The sequence below is a fragment of the Amphiura filiformis genome, chromosome 14 (assembly GCF_039555335.1).
Source record: "Amphiura filiformis chromosome 14, Afil_fr2py, whole genome shotgun sequence".
Taxonomy (NCBI): Eukaryota; Metazoa; Echinodermata; class Ophiuroidea; order Amphilepidida; family Amphiuridae; genus Amphiura; species Amphiura filiformis.
In genome coordinates, this window is record NC_092641.1 from 41,566,440 (window position 1) to 41,584,370 (window position 17,931).

The 17,931-nt window shown below is 36.9% G+C and overlaps 1 protein-coding gene across 1 annotated transcript; it reads right to left on the reverse strand.

The window, feature by feature from the left end:
* Nucleotides 1-5,546: 5,546 nt before the first annotated feature.
* LOC140169422 (uncharacterized) lies at nucleotides 5,547-10,039 on the reverse strand. The gene is made up of 2 exons (XM_072192682.1): nucleotides 9,881-10,039; nucleotides 5,547-7,502 (listed from the first exon to the last, which is right to left on the reverse strand). The coding sequence occupies exons 1-2, from the start codon at nucleotides 10,037-10,039 to the stop codon at nucleotides 5,547-5,549; spliced, it is 2,115 nt and encodes a 704-aa protein (XP_072048783.1).
* Between the last annotated feature and the right edge of the window lie 7,892 nt (nucleotides 10,040-17,931).

Here is a 17,931-nt window from a genome sequence, read left to right on the forward strand (position 1 = left end):
TACAAAAGAAATGTTTAAATTTCGCAGTGCAATATTCACGAGCAGAGAAGTCGAACAAAACAGTCTACATTTGAAAGCATTGATTTAGTTTGAAAGCATTGGCTTGAGACTACGAAATAGCCTAAGCTGATTTCACTGTGAAAATATATAGACCATCGAAATATTTGCATTCGACATTACAAAAGGGTCCACTACTGTAATTGTATAGGTGCTATAAACAAAATCGATTCATGTCCTTAATCCCATGTACCAGAATCGATGGAAGGCCATTATATGACCTCTAATAACCTAATGACTTTTACTGAAGCAATTTTTACTGCAAAAAGTAGCAGATAGAGGGGAGAAGATTGGGGGTGTGTGTGTGTGTGGGGGGGGGGTTGGAGGGCAAGGGGATATGGGCCGGGAGAGAGAGAAACATATGAGAGAGAGCATTGGAAGTGAAAGAGAAGGGGAGGAGAGCTCGAGATGAAGATATCGAATGTAGGGGAGGAGGAGGGGAAAGGGGTAATTTAGGAAATAGGTGGTTATATAGGAGGGAGCCCCCTCTTAAAGAGGTATGGGTTGTGCTTCCTGGGATAATAAACTAATTCATAATCAAATCATCTCCATGCATCGTTTATGTTTCATACAAACAAACAAATTCCCCACCCCACCCCATCCTTCAGTATACGCGCATGTATATGATTTCTAGGCCTAGAACTCGTGAGTGTAATATGCCACCTACCTTCGACAGAGAGCATCAACTGTCGTCCGCGGGATAGATTTCCGATATCAATCATGATAATAATTATGTTAGCACAATAGGCTATTGTATACTTCTGGTTATATACCCTATACTATGTCCTCCCAGCATAATAGTGTTATGATTGCAGATCAGATCAGCTCTACTTTTTAATCCCTTGATTTTTGGTTTCTGAACAAAAGAGAAACCAAAACTATATATTTGAAATGAGGGATTGTCTGATTTCGTGAACAAAGCCACACATAACATTGTTTCCTTTCGTTTCCTTTATAATCGGTTACCCAACTGAAGCTATGAATACCAGCTTTATTGCGATATCGCACATGAAAACAGTCACTTGTGCACAACCAGAGAAGATCCAATTTAATCAGTTGAGCTGTTTCAATGAGTGTTATCTTGGTTTAATAGCTTTTAATGGGGTTAAGTCCTGCAAAGGTCGAGATGAATTCTACTGTAGACATGACTGCATCATGCTCCCCTTTACAATGACGCCCATTTGAAACAATAACATGTTTTGCGGCTGAGTACACGCCTTGTGAATGTAGTGAGGTCTCAAACAGAATTTACCAAATTGACCATTATTCTGTGTTCAAACAACGCTAGCCACTAACCTCAATAGCGGGGGAAAACCACAGGCAGCAACAATAGTCAGGCACCTTCTCCTCATGCTGCTCACCGACCTGGTTACACGTTACTGTGGCATGGCAGTCCATTCTTCAACAAGGATTCGTCACAGATCATTCAATGTGGTTGCATATGGGCTTCTCTGCCGGGCTTCTCTGGCACGCACAGCACGATCAAGCTGGTCCCACAAGTGTTTAATCGGGTCGAGGTCTGGCCCCCTGGTCTGACCTGATGGCAGGCCATTTTGGCTCTACTCCCATATTCTGTAGGTAGTCGTTGACTACAGTGGATCTGTGGGGCGAGCGGTGTCATCTTGGAGGATTGCATTAGGTCCCATATTGTGAAGATATGGGATTGCAGCTTGCTGCACAGAATAATGGTCAATTTGGCAAATTCGGTTTGTGACCACACTACATTCACAAGGCGTGTACTCAGCCGTGAAAAACGTGATTGATTCAAACGTGGTGTCATTGTAAAGGGGAGTATTGTAGCTATCCATTGATATGCAATACGATATGAAAATGTTACAAATAATTTGAGATACACATGTTTGAAAAAACTTTCCAAACTTTTGTTGAGGAGTTTATTTTGCACTGCACAGAATTAGAAATACATATTTGTGAAGCGTTTTATGGAAAACAGCTCAAATGCAAGGATTCAGCAGAACTGAAATAACTCTTAATATTTGAGAACTTTCAAAAGAATTTGTGAACTTTCAAAAGTTTTGCTGAACTTTATCTTTTCCGTCAAAAGGGGGAAGATGTGTTGATATGCGATTTCAGCTATGTTAGCCATGTTAGCGCTAGCGTCATCATAATGTATGTTAGGCCGGCAACACCATGTTTACATTGCTGTGATAATAATACGTGACGAGAGTCAATACCGATAGTTTGGTTCGGTTATTTAAAGCCTTAATGTACGATCTTTTTAAATTTTTAGATTTTTCTTTTTTTCTTCTAAAATAATAATAAGTTTTCAATACATTTGGACGCGAAACACATTGGGAATTTGCAAAGAAAAAACACCATAAACTTCACCTCTATCACTCGAAACATCTCGCACTATTTGGATTAGGACAGCGAGTGCGGCTAGACTGCTGCCCTCAGTCGTCAACCGTCTGGATTGACGACTGAGAAAACTACGTGGAAAAAAAGTGACGGATTTTGCAACAGGATTCCTGTGGCATAGAGCGTGCGCAGTTGTGTCCAAATTGACCTTTTGACCGAGTTTGTTGTTTTTAGAAGTTCAGAGCGCGATCTTGTCACAGCGGCGCGGTACAGCGACGCGGTACGCGGGCGCCGCTAGTCAGTCGCGCTACGGCGCACAACTGAAGTCGCATTGAATAGTTTTCAGAAGTCCGTCATGATATTGGCTGTAAGATACACTGCAAAATTCCTGGCGACATAGTGACTACATCGCACTGGAACTCTGAAGTCACTACCGCCGTCACTCCAGAATAACCTACCCTATGGTGGCCGACAGAGTCACCACAGGAGAGTGACTACATCAGAAACAAGGCAGTAGGGCACTATGCAGCAGTGTCATCACGTAGTGACTACAACTGCTAGCCTCCGATGTGTTACCTGCTCGATGCCGCATCGGCGACTCATGATGTACACCACCGACTAGATTCCGACAGTGGTCCACATCTTGTGGTCACATCAAAGTGACTTCCGTATCCAGTGCCCCATGCGTCGCCTGCTCGGTGCCCAGTCGGCGAACTTCAAGGTGACTACGCTGCCGAAAGGTCGTTGACCGAACCCTGTTATGAGTTCGAACACTCCGGGGACGCGCGCGTATATCTACCAAATACGCGCTGATGATGACAAATACGCGTATCATGCTTGTTTTAATGCTTGTATACGCTCATGAATGGAATGAGTTGGTTTTATAATTAATTGATTGATGCATGCTGTACAGTGCAGTGGGTCTGTGGTTCTACTGCCGTCTTTGTTTTGTTTTTATCGTGCTTTTGCATTCTTTATCATTTATATTTCAACTGTGAGACTTCCGATTCATTTTGTTTCATTTATTTATTGTTCTCTTTTATAATATTTTAATTCTTTTCGTGCTGCCTGTTTAATAATCTCATCAACTGTGTGTGTTTTATTTGCAGTTCTTGTTCTTGGTTTATTTGTTTGTTTCATTTCAAACATTTTTATTTTGTTTATTTGTTTGCTTGTTTTCCCACAAAACTTATATCATTGCTTTGTTTACTTCAGTGGTTAGATGACATGTTTTGCTTTTTTCATATTTTGCATGATAACGTTATATAGGCCTATTGAAATGCTATTTTTTTAATATTTAAAACGAATTGTGTTTTTAAATGTTTTAAAAGAGATATTAATTTTCAGCCGAAGTTCGCAAAGTATGCCTATTATAGGCCTAGCATTTTCAATTTATACATTTTGATTTGCCAAAACTTTACTTATTTTGAAGCACGAATTTTTCTGTTATATTTAAAATTGATTTATAGGCCTAGCATGCATTTTGTTTTACTTTTTGTCACTTTCCTGAAAGGTCTACTGCAAATTTATACTTTTACTGCCGTAAGTTTATGCAAAACTTTGGCTTGTGCTATTTTCTTTTTCCGTTTTTCAAAATGGTGTTTTTATAGGCCTATAGGCCTATTAGTTTGATTTGTTTTTCATGTTGGTTTTTTTACGTTATCAAATCATGCCTATAAATCGGTGTCACATCAATATAGGCCTGTTGCAATGTTTGTTTGAAATTGTCTTATTTTTTATCGCGCAAATATTAATGCTTGTTATGAATTATTATTGTTATAATTATTTATTTATTTTACACATTTAATATTTTAATTCATCAATAGGCCGACATGCTTCTTATAATATTCCTACTTTTAACTTCTTTATTTGCAATTTTTCTCAAGTTGTTTTCTTTCGAAGTGTTTCTTTGTTTCTTCCATTCTTCGTTTATTGGTTTCTTCCTGTTTATTTATTTCTTAACTTTTTATTTATTTAGTTATTCAATTAACCACCAATTAACAAAAATGTATTTTATTCATCATATTAGTTTATTGAATTATACTTTGTTTACTGATCATGTTTATTTCTTTTATTAACAAATTTATTTTATTCATCTAATATTTCCCTTATTTTTAAAGTCCAGTTTGCAATTACCCCCCCCCTAATCACCTAAAAAAAAGCAAGAAATAAAGAATATTATTTGAATAAATCAAGAGAATATAAAAAATATGGCAATAAAAGCAAAACCGGCAACCCAAAACGCCGGTACTGAGCACCCAGGCCCAGTCGCGTAGTCACACCGGTGTGACTCTCCTGCGAAGTCACCGCGCCGCGAAGTCACTCTGTAGAAACCTAGGAGGCTGGCTACCCGGCTATTTCGGACCGGCGATATGGAAAACCGAGGTGTAGTTTCCGATGGAGTGACATTCTGGTGACATCGGCGTCACACAGATGAGAATCTTGCAGTGTATGTTGATATAAAATGTTGGTGTATCTATAACCTGATATGAACTTTTAGAGGCTTCTAGTTAATTTTTACTGCTTACATAATTATATATAGATAGAAATAGTTTATCTTTCTTGGATCCAAACTACCTGTCACTACGAAGCATACACAGTACATGCGAAGTGTAGACGGCTGATTGGAATTAGTCTAGAGTGCGGCTTCAGAGTTAGTCTCCTACGCGGCCAGTTTGGTTACGCTCCCTCCACATGTGGAGGGAACGTAACCAAACTAGTTTTGTAGGAGACTACGGTTTGCGATCGTGGCCGACATAAAGTCATAATCTAAAAAATTATGACTTTATGTCGGACCAACAGAAAATCGTCCTGTTTTACTACAAATAGGACGAATTTGACAGCTTGCTCATAGATTTAAGTTAGAACATGTGTAAGTATTACAAATATGCCAAAAAATCGGTTTTGAAAAAATAAAGGTAAATTCTGAAAAATATCTTACATTATTACTTTAAGAAGCCGGTCGAGTGCAGATCCGTCGGAACAAGCCATTTTTGCCAAAGTGACATACAGACTGCATGGTGATAGCAATGAATTGCCATATTTAGAAGTCAAATCAAGCTATTGGACTCAGAATAAGATGCCTATATAGAATGACAAACGCACTCACTACACGTCCTGATAGGACCAGATTGGAGCAATTGTTGCGTAAGTGGTAAAAATGTACATACACCTTAAGGAATATCAACTGGTCTCCATTTTGCCAGGTAATCTCCATGGTGATCTTTAGACGTGCTTCTCTTATCCCTTGAAGCATCTCGTTTACTCTTGCTACCGCTTTCCTTAGATTTGCTTTTACTCTTTTTGCTTTTGCTTCCGCTCTTCTTTGATTTACTCCCTTTACTTTTACTCCCTTTACTTTTACTCTCTTTACTCTTGCTCTTACTCTCTTTACTACCACTCTCCTTACTTTTGCTACTCTTTGTATCTTTACCACTACTTCCCTTACTCTCTTTACTTTCTTCGCTACTTTTAGTGTCTTTGCTGTTATTTTCTGAAGACTTTTTCGTACTTCCTCCGCTTTCCTTGCTTGAAGACTTGCTGCCACTTTTACGGCCACTTTCGCTGCCACTTTTACTGCCACTTTTACTGCCACTTTTGCTGCCACTTTTACTGCCACCTTTACTGCCACTTTTGCTGCCACTTTTGCTGCTACTTTTACTGCCACTTTTACTGCCACTTTTACTGCCACTTTTACTGCCACTTTTGCTGCCACTTTTACTGCCACTTTTACTGCTACTTTTGCTGCCACTTTTACTGCCACTTTTGCTGCCACTTTTACTGCCACTTTTGCTGCCACTTTTACTGCCACTTTTGCTGCCACTTTTACTACCACTTTTACTGCCAATTTTGCTGCCACTTTCTTTACTGGAAGATTCGTCACTGCCACTGTCTTTTGGGGTAGTCGTTATCGCCTTCGTGGTAGTCTCAGATTGTTCAGCTGATGTTGATGGAACTCTTGGTGGAGTTGTTGCCCTGGACATCGAGGTTGATGGTAAGGTTGCAGTGGTAATCAAGGGCTTCGTTGTAGTTGCTAACTTTGTTGTTGTACCGGATGTGATAATCGGTGGATATGTTGTTCTGGATAATAAAGTGGCGACTGGTGAGGTCTTTGCAGTGGTAATCTTGGGTCTCGTGGTCGTAACAGATTGTGCAGTTGTCGGTTTTGATGTCGTCGTAGTAACGGTGGATGTCGAAACTGATGTTGTTGGTTTTACTGACGAAGTTGTGGCAGAAGTGGTGAACTTTCCAGTGGTACTCTGTGGTTTCGTGGTTGATTCAGATTTAGTAGAATACTGTGTAGTCGGTTTGGATGTTGTTGTCGTAGATGATAGAGTAGTAGTTGCGGTGGTAGTTTTAATTGATGTTGTTGGTTTCACTGTTAAAGTTATGGTAGAAGGGGTCAGCGATTGTGACGTCACTGGTGTCGTTGGCACCTTTGTTGTTGGACACTGACCAGGATAACAATCAGGTTTAGTTTTAGGAGCAAGTGTTGTTGTCGGTGCCGACGTGACTTTCGTCGTAGTTTCAAGTTGAAATGTTGGAGCGGGTGAAGTATTATCAGAGTCTTGTGTAATTTCCAGTACGTCTGTGATTGGTTTAGGGTATGTCGACATCTTTGGAGATGTCGGGCATTGTCCTGGAGCACAGTCAGAATTAGATGTCATTTTGGAGGTCAGAGGAGGATTCGTGGACGGTTCGGGTGCTTTTGGAGAACCTGATGATATGGGTGGAGTAGACTTCACTGAATTCGATTCTGATGGTTCTGCTTGTGGCAGCGTGATCACAACATGCCATGGGATAGTTGGTTTTGGAGGATGGTTGATAGGAGGACATGCTCCGGTATCACATGGTTCAGCTTCCTCAGCATACTGGTAGTCATTTGCATCGATAGTGTCCAAGATATCCATGACATCATCTGGGTTGCTGGCATGTTGTTGAAGGATTGTGTTGAGAGGATGACAGGGTTGCCCATCGTCACAAGGAAGAAGATTTTCAGCTTGCAGAAAACGTAGAATTCTGAATCGATTATAAAGATCCTCGTTGTGCTGATTTGGTGCGTGATGTGATGCAGCGTTACCATGGTTACCATTGTGCTCGTGACTTGTCTCTTCTCCAAATGGTTGAAGCTGAAAAGAGAAAAAGAGGTATTTAATATCAACGAATTACCGTTAATGGGCTATTCCAGAAATACATGCACACCCCATTTAGAAGAGTTTTGATTTTCGGACTTTTTGTCCATCAGTCATGATTGTTGGAAGACTTTTAAAGTGTCAAAGGCGAAAAAATCCAGTACAATAATAATATAGTTTAAAATCAGAAATCCTCAATTTGAGAGCTCATTTTGGACATTTACGTGATTTTTTATTCATTTAATTGCACTTCCAAGCTTTTTCAAATAACATTGGCAACTGGAATTCCTGTCGTGTTCAGAAAGTAAACTTGGAAATTCATTGAAAATTATCTCCTCTATATGGTGTATGCACTCATTTTCTGGAATAGCCCAATATACATTCTTTAATGTAAGTGATCATTTGATTATATATTTAAAAAAACCAGATTTTCTTTCGTGCAGTCAAATCACAATATTATTTAATTTTACTCCATCTACTGGAATATGACACCTAGCCTTAAAAAGCGCGCAATTTCTTCACAGAATATGCTTTTATACTCATGCTTATTTAATTTGCATGTGTTCATGCGTGTTTTCTGATTGCCTTTTCACTTATGTAATTTATCTGTTTATGGTGACTGTTCATCATGTTATTTGTCCATGCTTTTAATGATGTTGGCCTACTTTTAAGGTAGTGTAAGTTTAGCGAACTTTTGAGGGTCAATTTTTAATTTTGTTCTGTAAAGCGCCTTGATGCCTTGGATTTAGCACCATTTAAAAGGGCATTTCGTGATCCACAGCATCATGCCCCCACTTTTCTCAAAAAAGTTGAGATTTTTATATCACCGGAAACCTCTGGCTACATAATGTTTATGTACACAAACTTTCTTGCAGATTAATTCGTTTAGCAAAGATACCGTGAAATTTGAATTTCGTTCTGGTATAGGCTACCAGAAAGAAATTACAACACATTGTCTATGGAGCAGTGCAGGGTAATACACAAAATCATGCATAACTCGCAAACGCAAAATCGGAATCAACTGAAATTTTAGGAATAAGCTTTTTTCGTGGATATTTACTGGGAAATGTCATAAAAAGAGGATGCTAGGATCACGAAATACTTCTTTAAGTCTGGTCATCAATATTATTTTTGTCAAATAAGTAAAAAATTCTTATAAAACCCAGAACAAGCATTTTCATATAGCATGTAACTGCCTGTGTCATTGTGGTATGTGTGAGATAGAAACAATAGGCCTACATGAAAAATCGGACACGCCCCTTCAACAACCGCATTGTCTCATTAGCACAGAATTCCACCCATGCAATTCAAACCCTACCGATATATATCCAAACATAATACGCCAACACCAAACGAAAGTAGAGAATTTGATGAGTTGTACACTGCAAAACAAGTGTTAGTAGATTAACACTATTTGAGTAACACTTTATAAACATGTTAAACCGTTAATGTATTAACATATATGTTAAAATACAATTGAATACATGAATACAAAAGCCACCTAAGTCCATGCGAAGTTATTTTGAAAGAAAAACCTGTGTATCATTTTAATTCCTTCAGTTAGATTTACCTGGTCAATATGGTAAGTTTTACGTGCAAATGAGTGGATTAACCTGTATTAGGTATGACGATTAGCATTTCAGGGACTTCGTGGGGTTCATTTTAAATTTTGGACAAAGACAACAATGTTAGAATGAGATTACCACTATAGATAATACAAAATAAAGCACACAGGTATGTATAATGTTGATAAGCATTCTGCCATGTAATATAAACCACACACTTTCCTTTATTAAACCCATTTTTTGTTCAAAAGTCATTCTCCAGCAATGAATGGGTTACAAGTGGACTTTTATACATACTGGATTTCAATCAATGTGTTACAAGACTCAAATCATGGAATTGGGTGATTCTTTCATACATGCTATTTTTCACATGCCCAATAGACACAGAGGATGAATTTGAGTTGTTCTTTCATGCATATAACAGGCCTATATATAGCAACAATTTCCCATGCTTAACTCAATTTGGCCAAAGTATGGACTTAGGTGGCTTTTGTATTCATATATTCAATTGTGTGTTAAAATATAAACACAAATGTTAATATTTGAACACATTAATGGTTTAACCTGTTTAAAAGGTTACTTAAATAGTGTTAATCTATTAACACTTGTTTTTGGAGAGTGTTGTTAACGTGTTAAAGCGTTTTAAAATTAACATCCTCGTTTAATGTGTTAATGTTAATAAAAGTGTGAAAGTGTTAATAATGCACAATTGTTAATATTTTAACACAAATGTTAATATTTTAACACATTAACAGTTTAACGTGTTTAAAAAGTGTTACTCAAATAGTATTAATCTATTAAGCTACTTACAGGTTCTCTCATTTCACTCCCCATATCTTCTGATGATTCATCGTGCACATAAGGCGATTTTCGAGATCTTCCAGCCGTTGCTGGTGCTGCAGACACCATGGCAATATGCAAGAGCATACACGCTACCAGAATAAACGACAGGAGATGCTTGGATGCCATCTCTATGCGAGTCGGCTGGAATTAGAGAGAACTTGATATCAAGTTAGAAAACATCTTGGATGAATGATAAACTGAAGTTAACATAAGCATATGCAATATATGCCTGCTTATAACTTAAGTTGGAATGGATTTACTTATGAGTACGTAATACAATAATTAGAATAAGCATGATACGTCATTGTTGTTATGGTTCGCATTGCAACCTCCGCAAAGTTATCTTTGGTTTTAGTTTGATGACAAAACAATTAGGCCATAAATTGTCGTTTTAAAGATAAGCTCTATGTCCATTCTTAGCGATGTTTTCTTAGGCAATAGTGATAACGGCACAGACACAAATATTGTAAAATTGAAGTTTGTTCGCATTCTTGATTGATGGCGCTAAAGATTTGGAGCGTTAAATCATAAAACTGGAGCATAGCAACATTGTGGGGAGACAAGAATGTATTATGGCTACGATGTCTTATCTGGTTACCATGCAGGGTGAGGTTTTATATAAGTACAAATGTACTTACATAATTATATGTATATGCTTATAATTATTATGAGTAGCCCATGACAACTGTGCCAATTCACTTTACAGTGTGAGAACTTGCTGAATTTGAAATTGGATGTCCAAACTCCACATCTATGCAAAGAAAGTTGATAAGTTGATTTGTTTCATATAACAATAAATAATATCTGAATCTTGAAGCCATCCCAGCAAACACAAAAACGTTTTAAAAACGTTTTAAATAAGTGATATTTGGCTTTTGGTTTAGGTGAAAACGTTTTAATAACATTAAAATGTCGGGTTATATAAAGTCATGATAACGTTTTAAAACGTTTTGTATGAAAATACACTACAACAATATTTTTAAATGTTTCCAACAAATGTTATTGTAAACAATTTTTTGCAAACATTTTTGCCAAATATTGTGTCAATACTTAAATAACATTATGTTAAAATATTTGAACCCAGCAAACACAGAACTGTTCTCAAAATGTTTTTTTCAAAACCTTTTAATAACATTTAAATGTCGGGTTATATAAAGGTCATGAAAACGTTTTTAAAACGTTATTGAAAATATTTTGGCCAAACATTTTTCGCAAAATATTTTTTCAACCCCAAAATAACATTTTGTTTAGAATGTTTTGTATCAAGTTTTAAAGAATGTTTTTGGAATGTTATTAAAACGTTTTATACCCTTTATATAATATAACCCGACATTTAAACGTTTTCTGTAAAACATTTTTGTTTGCTGAGCAGTAGATTACCAAAAAATGTTTTTAAGGTGATGAAAACGTTTTATACTCTTAATACAGGGTGTCCCAGAAAAAATTACCGGGCCAACGAATTTGATCGTAAGTCGAGAAATAGACATCAGAATCCAAAAATCTAAACATCAGCATGTAGCCCATCTAATTCTGCATCTCATACGCTAATTTCGCTGGAATCGGTTGACTGATCGCGAAGAAATGAGCGATTACATAACGCATGTGTCAATTCACTTCATTCCAAGTTTGAAAGAAAGATCATTCAACATAATGCACACTAGTTGTTAACTGTCAATGGGCTTCATATTTTCTTCTGTGAAATCATCGTTCTTTTTAAACAATCTGTTTCTTGCAAAACATTTAATTAGGTTTTGTTCAAATTTGAAAACCTGCACGATATTGAAAATGAAAGCTTGCATGTAAGATGATGCTCGATTCTTGTAAATATATATTTTTCGTTAATGTTGCATAAAGAATTATTGCATACAAAATTTCTCACACACATAAATGTTTTTATTATATTTCCAAGAAATTGTAATGCAAAATTTAAATCTTTTAAAACTTTGACAGTAATGATGTTGGTTTCAAAAATCACACGTAAAGTTGTAAGCACTTGATCATTGTTATTCTTGTCTGAAATGTTCTTTGGAAAGTTAAAATATAACACATTTGCACAACATGAAGAATTGAAGTTGAAAAGCTTTCAATTGCAGAAATCAAAGTTTTACGGACAAACTGTTATTCATCTTCAGTGAAAGCATGGATGACATAACACCGTCCGATTATAAAATAGATTATATGGACTAAATTTAATGAGATACACACACTTTAGGCAGCGGTGAGCGAGTATGAAAAAACCGTCTGTTGATCAAACTTGGAATGAACGGAATTGATGCACACATTATGTAATCGTTCATTTCTTCGCAACCGGTCAACCGAATAAAATAAAATTTTCGTATGTGATGCACAACAAAATAAGCTATGCGATACATTTTTAATTTTTTTATTCTGATGTCTATTTCTCGACTTACGTTCAGTTTTATTTGCTCGGTAATTTTTTCTGGGACACCCTGTATACCTTTTATATAACCCGACATTTAAACGTTTTCTGACAACCTTTTATAACCTTTTGCGAATGATGTCGAAAACGTTTTGTGTTTGCTGGGATTATGTACGATTTCCGTCTTATTTTTGCCAAAAATTATGAAATACTATAATTAGTAAACAACAGACAGAAAGGTTTAGTGGTCATATTTTGCCCTCAACTAGTTGCTCTGACATCTTTCCTGAATTGAACTCATCTTCAAAAGAACAATTCAAAGCCATAATATAGGCCTACGATATTTGAAACTGAATACGCTCGTATGTAGATCAAAGTACTAAGTAAATAATGGTTTAATGGGCTAACTAAATAACTCCCCCCATAAAATTACAAGACATTTCTTTGCATAACTTGACATACATTTCGTTGATTTGACAAATCTAAAAACCTGTGAATAGAGGAATCATTTACCTACCCTCTCAAAGTTCTTTCTTTAAAAAATCTTTTTGTTTTGAACAAAAATAATCACATTTTCCAAAAATGCTTTCAGAAAAAGTTGCACTTTTCCACATGCTATACATTTAATGTACAAAAACATTCTCGATATCAATGTTTTGATTTATTTAATAGTGTTTTTGTTTTCATTAATTTTTATGTATATGATTACCCAGTCATCCATGCAATCATCTTGCAGTATAAAACAATGATTCATTGACATGTGTGGGTTTTTCTAAAAGATTTTATTGAGCCGGTGTTTCAAAAATGGAAAAATCAATTTAGGGGTTACAAAACATTTCTTTGCATAACTTAACATTCATTTTGTTGATTTGAAAAATTTAAAAACCTGTGAATAGAGGCATCTTTTTGCTACCCTACCAAAGTTATCCCTTCTTAAAATCTGTTTGTTTTGGTCAAAAATAATCACATTTTTCAAAATTGATGCTTTAACAAAATGTGCACTTTTCAACATCCCATACATGTAATGTACAAAACTTTCTCGATAGCAATGTTATGATTGATTTAATTGCTTTGCTTTCCTTCACCTTTTTGTCTCTGAGCTCTTAGTCACCCATGCAACCATTACGTAGTGCAAAGAAATGATTTGTTGAAGCTAATTTGGACATAAATAAGGATGTTGAAAAGTGCAACTTTTTCTGAAAGCATCATTTTTGGAAAATGTGATTATTTTTGGCCAAAACAAAAAGATTTTTAGACGAAACAACGTTGGGAAGGTAGAAAAACGATTCCTTTCTTCACAGGTTTTTATTTTTTTCAAATCAACGAAATGAATGTCAAGTTAGGCAAAAAATGTTTTGTAATTTTAGGGGGAGTTATTTTTTGTGAACCCTTTATTATAGGCCTAGTAGCAATGTAGTACTTTAAACAATAAGTCCAATACGCCATCTACGCTGCATATATAGCAAGAAATGCTTTATAGTCTAATTAGAGAATAAATGATAGGATTTTGTCTTTTGCCTATCCAATATCGTGTCATAATGGATGGGCTGGCCAATATTTTGAGTAGTGGATGCCGGCGCAGCCGGTATCCACTATCTTTTATTCTCATTCTTTTTCAGTTTTAATGTAATTTTTGCGATAAAAAATGCCTTTTTTCAGACAAAAATACAGTTACATTTGTGCAGGGGGGGCCGGCCAAGATTGGCTGAATTTTGACGTTGTCATTGGTTTTACACGTAAACACAAAAATGTCTCAAATTATTCCAAAACTGTACGTATGTTATTAAGCACTATTTTATCAGTCTAAATCCGTTGACGTTCGCCAGTGAACCTCATTGTAAGTACTCTTTTTTGAATGTTTTGTATGAATAACGCACGGTATGTTTATGATATATACCTAAAATTTCCCCCATTGTGTATCACGGTTCGCTTGGTCTAATGGTAACGGGTCACGCCTGCGGTGCATAGGGTCCCGAGATCGAGTCCCGCTCACTCCCGGCTATAATTTTTTTTTTCTTCACATTTATATTGAATCCAAAAATATTTATTTTTATGTGAAAATTTATACATTCACTGAGAAATATATTTTGTGCATTTTTTTTCTGTAACGGGGCCAATAGAGCTAAAAACACAACTCAGCACGGGGCGTCCAATGTCCAGGCAGTGTTGCCGTCATATTGTCTGTTTTGTTTACGATATTGGCTGTTGCCACAGTGAATAATGTAGTCCACCATCGTCTGCATTTGTGAGGACATCCCCGTTGTTTTAAATGAACGAAACCATTACGAACATCTAAGCCACCGAATCGCGTTCTTAGTTCTCGCACGTGTATTACGCGAACGCATTATTGCGCGATCATTGAGGAGCAACAAGCGTGCCGCCGTTGCGTGTCGGCGCGCGCCCTGACTAATATCACTATCAACTATTGTGAGATATTAATACACCAGAAAACCAATCAAATTACGTGAATTCTTTACAAGACGCCCCCATTGAATAAGAATATGCTATCTAGGCCTACAACACATTTAAAAATTAGAGAATAAATGATAGGATTTTGTCTTTTGCCTATCCAATATCGTGTCATATACGTCTAGCCCTCTTCTTTTGTTCCATTATCTATTGTATTTCTTTTGTTCAAAGTCTGGTCAACTGTCGATTATATCAAGTAATGTGGACAGGTCAAGATAATCTGGACAGGTCAAGATAATCTGGACAGGTCAAGATAATCTGGACAGGTCAAGATAATCTTGGTCAGGTCAAGATAATCTTGGTCAGGTCAATAAATTTTGAACAAGAGAAGTACATGTTCATATTTAGAAACACTGGCCACATTATTTGAGTTTTTGGACATTTCAACAAACTTAAAATGCATCAAAGTTTAATATATTTTACACGATCAGCATAAATTATTATGCAAGTTTATGCATATTAGATTTAAATGAAGATGGTAAACATTACTTGTGTGTATTGAATGACACCAAGAACACCTATATTGAATAATGCAAATTAGTTTGTATTATGTCTTAAAGCCTGTATAATTAGGACGAGGATGTCAATCTACCTTTGTCCCCCCTCTCCCAACTAACGCAGATTCCGACAAAGTAGGTAACAAAACAAGAACCATGAGGTCTTACAAATTAAGTTCAACCAAGGATATTTTGCACCTAAAATGCAGTACATTACAGGCCACAAGACTAGATGTAGAAAAACTACAACAATCTGCGGCCTAACCCCAACCAAAAAAGGTCGAGGAAGGTACCCAGGAATATGCGTTGATTTGGTTCAGGACATTTGTTCTATAAGTATATTAAAGATAAATATAAATTCTATGGTGTTAAATGAGTTACCGCCATATCTAGGTAAAACACACCCACTTTGACCTTTGAACTATTTACATATTCATTATTAATATTACGAATATGTATAATCGAGTGGGACATGACCACAAGTGAATTGAATAGAATCTCCGGTTAAAATCAATGCTGTATTGATTTGATTAAATCACTTTCAATTGACACTAGATAAGACTCGTAGACTCAAACGCAGGACACACGGGAAGAATATTACACTGTCTCGGTGTGTTTTTATTTTTGGAAAACCCTAAACTTACACAAGATAATCATATCAGCTTTTCCAGTTTGTCTTTTGGAAAATGAATAAACCATAACAACAAATTCGTTTATTTTGGCTCACCGTATATGTAAGATAAACGGTTCAAAACAGACCATTACCATAGATAATCGGTGTCTTGTTGAGGTATGGTTCGCATGTTAGTCGCTCGGAAGGCTCGACCCTTCGGGGTCTCGCCTTCCGAGCGACTAACATGCTCACCATACCTCAACAAGACACCGATTATCTATGGTAATGGTCTGTTTCACCCTTTATCTACTACATAATGGATGGGCTGGCCAATATTTTGAGTAGTGGATGCCGGCGCAGCCGGTATCCACTACGATAAAATATTGGCCAGCCTATCCATTATGACACGATATTGGATAGGCAAAAGACAAAATCCTATCTTTTATTCTCATTCTTATTCAGTTTTAATGTAATTTTGCGAGAAAAAATGCCTTTTTCAGAAAAAAATAAAGTTACTTTTGTGAGGACATCCCCGTTGTTTTAAATGAACGAAGCCATCACGAACATCTAAGCCACCGAATCGCGTTTTAGTTCTCACACGTGTATTACGCGAACGCATTATCGCGCGATCATTGAGGAGCAACAAGCGTGCCGCCGTTGCGTGGCGGCGCGAGCCCTGACTAATATCACTATCAACTATTTAGAGAATAAACGATAGAATTTTTATTTTGCCTATCCTCTACCGTGTGATAGACGACAGGCAGGTCAATATTTTGAGTAGTGGATGCCGGCGCAGCCGGTATCCACTACGATAAAAATATTGGACCTGCCTGTCGTCTATCATAGGTAGAGGATAGGCAAAAAAAATTCCTATCGTTTATTCTCATTCTTAGTCAGTTAAATATTATTTTAATAACTGTAAACAATTTTTCAAAGCAAACAATAAGTTACCGTCACAAAAACGCCCTCATTATAAAATGAACGAAACTTGTTTACAACTTTACGTATTCTGTTGCGCGTACTGCTAGCGCGTTCGCGTATTCCGCACTAGTCTACGCATCCAGCGCGATACATATGCGCACCTCTACACGCGTGTTACGGATTATCAAGACGCATGATGACGTGGGGTCGTCTACGGCCTGATAGACGGCACCCAAAATCATGCGATTGTCCAATCAGAAATGTGTCTACGAACTAGACCACTCCCACTGACTAAGAATGTGAGATATTATACACCAGAAAACCAATCAAATTACGTGAATTCTTTACAAGACGCACCCATTGAATAAGAATGTCTGATACATCTTACAGCCAATGCGTTTACTACGGTAGAATAGTCCTGATGTGCTATCTATACGGTATTATAGCACTGACACTTTATAGTCCAATGTGCTATTTACGGTAGATAGCCCTTACGATTTATAGTCATGATAGTATTTTCTACGGTAGATAACAGATACTTTTAAGTATAGGATACCGTATTGGACTATTAAAATAGTCCCATACGGTATGCTATCTACGGTAGATAGCACTTGTAACGCTTTATAGTCCAATGTGCTGACGCTTTATAGTCTAATATGATATCTACGGTAGATAGTACTGACACTTTATAGTCTAGTATGCTATCTACAGTAGATAGCACTGAGACATTATAATTAAATGTGCTATCTACGGTAGATAGCGCTTACGCTTTATATTTAGAGAATAAATGATAGGATTTTGTCTTTTGCCTATCAATATCGTGTCATAATGGATGGGCTGGCCAATATTTTGAGTAGTGGATGCCGGCGCAGCCGGTATCCACTACGATAAAATATTGGCCAGCCTATCCATTATGACACGATATTGATAGGCAAAAGACAAAATCTATCATTTATTCTCATTCTTATTCAGTTTTCAGAAAAAAAATAAGTTCCTTTTGTGAGGACACCCCCGTTGTTTTAAATGAACGAAACCATCACGAACATCTAAGCCGCCGAATCGCGTTCTTAGTTCTCGCACGCACGGTATTACGCGAACGCATTATCGCGCGATCATTGAGGAGCAACAAGCGTGCGCC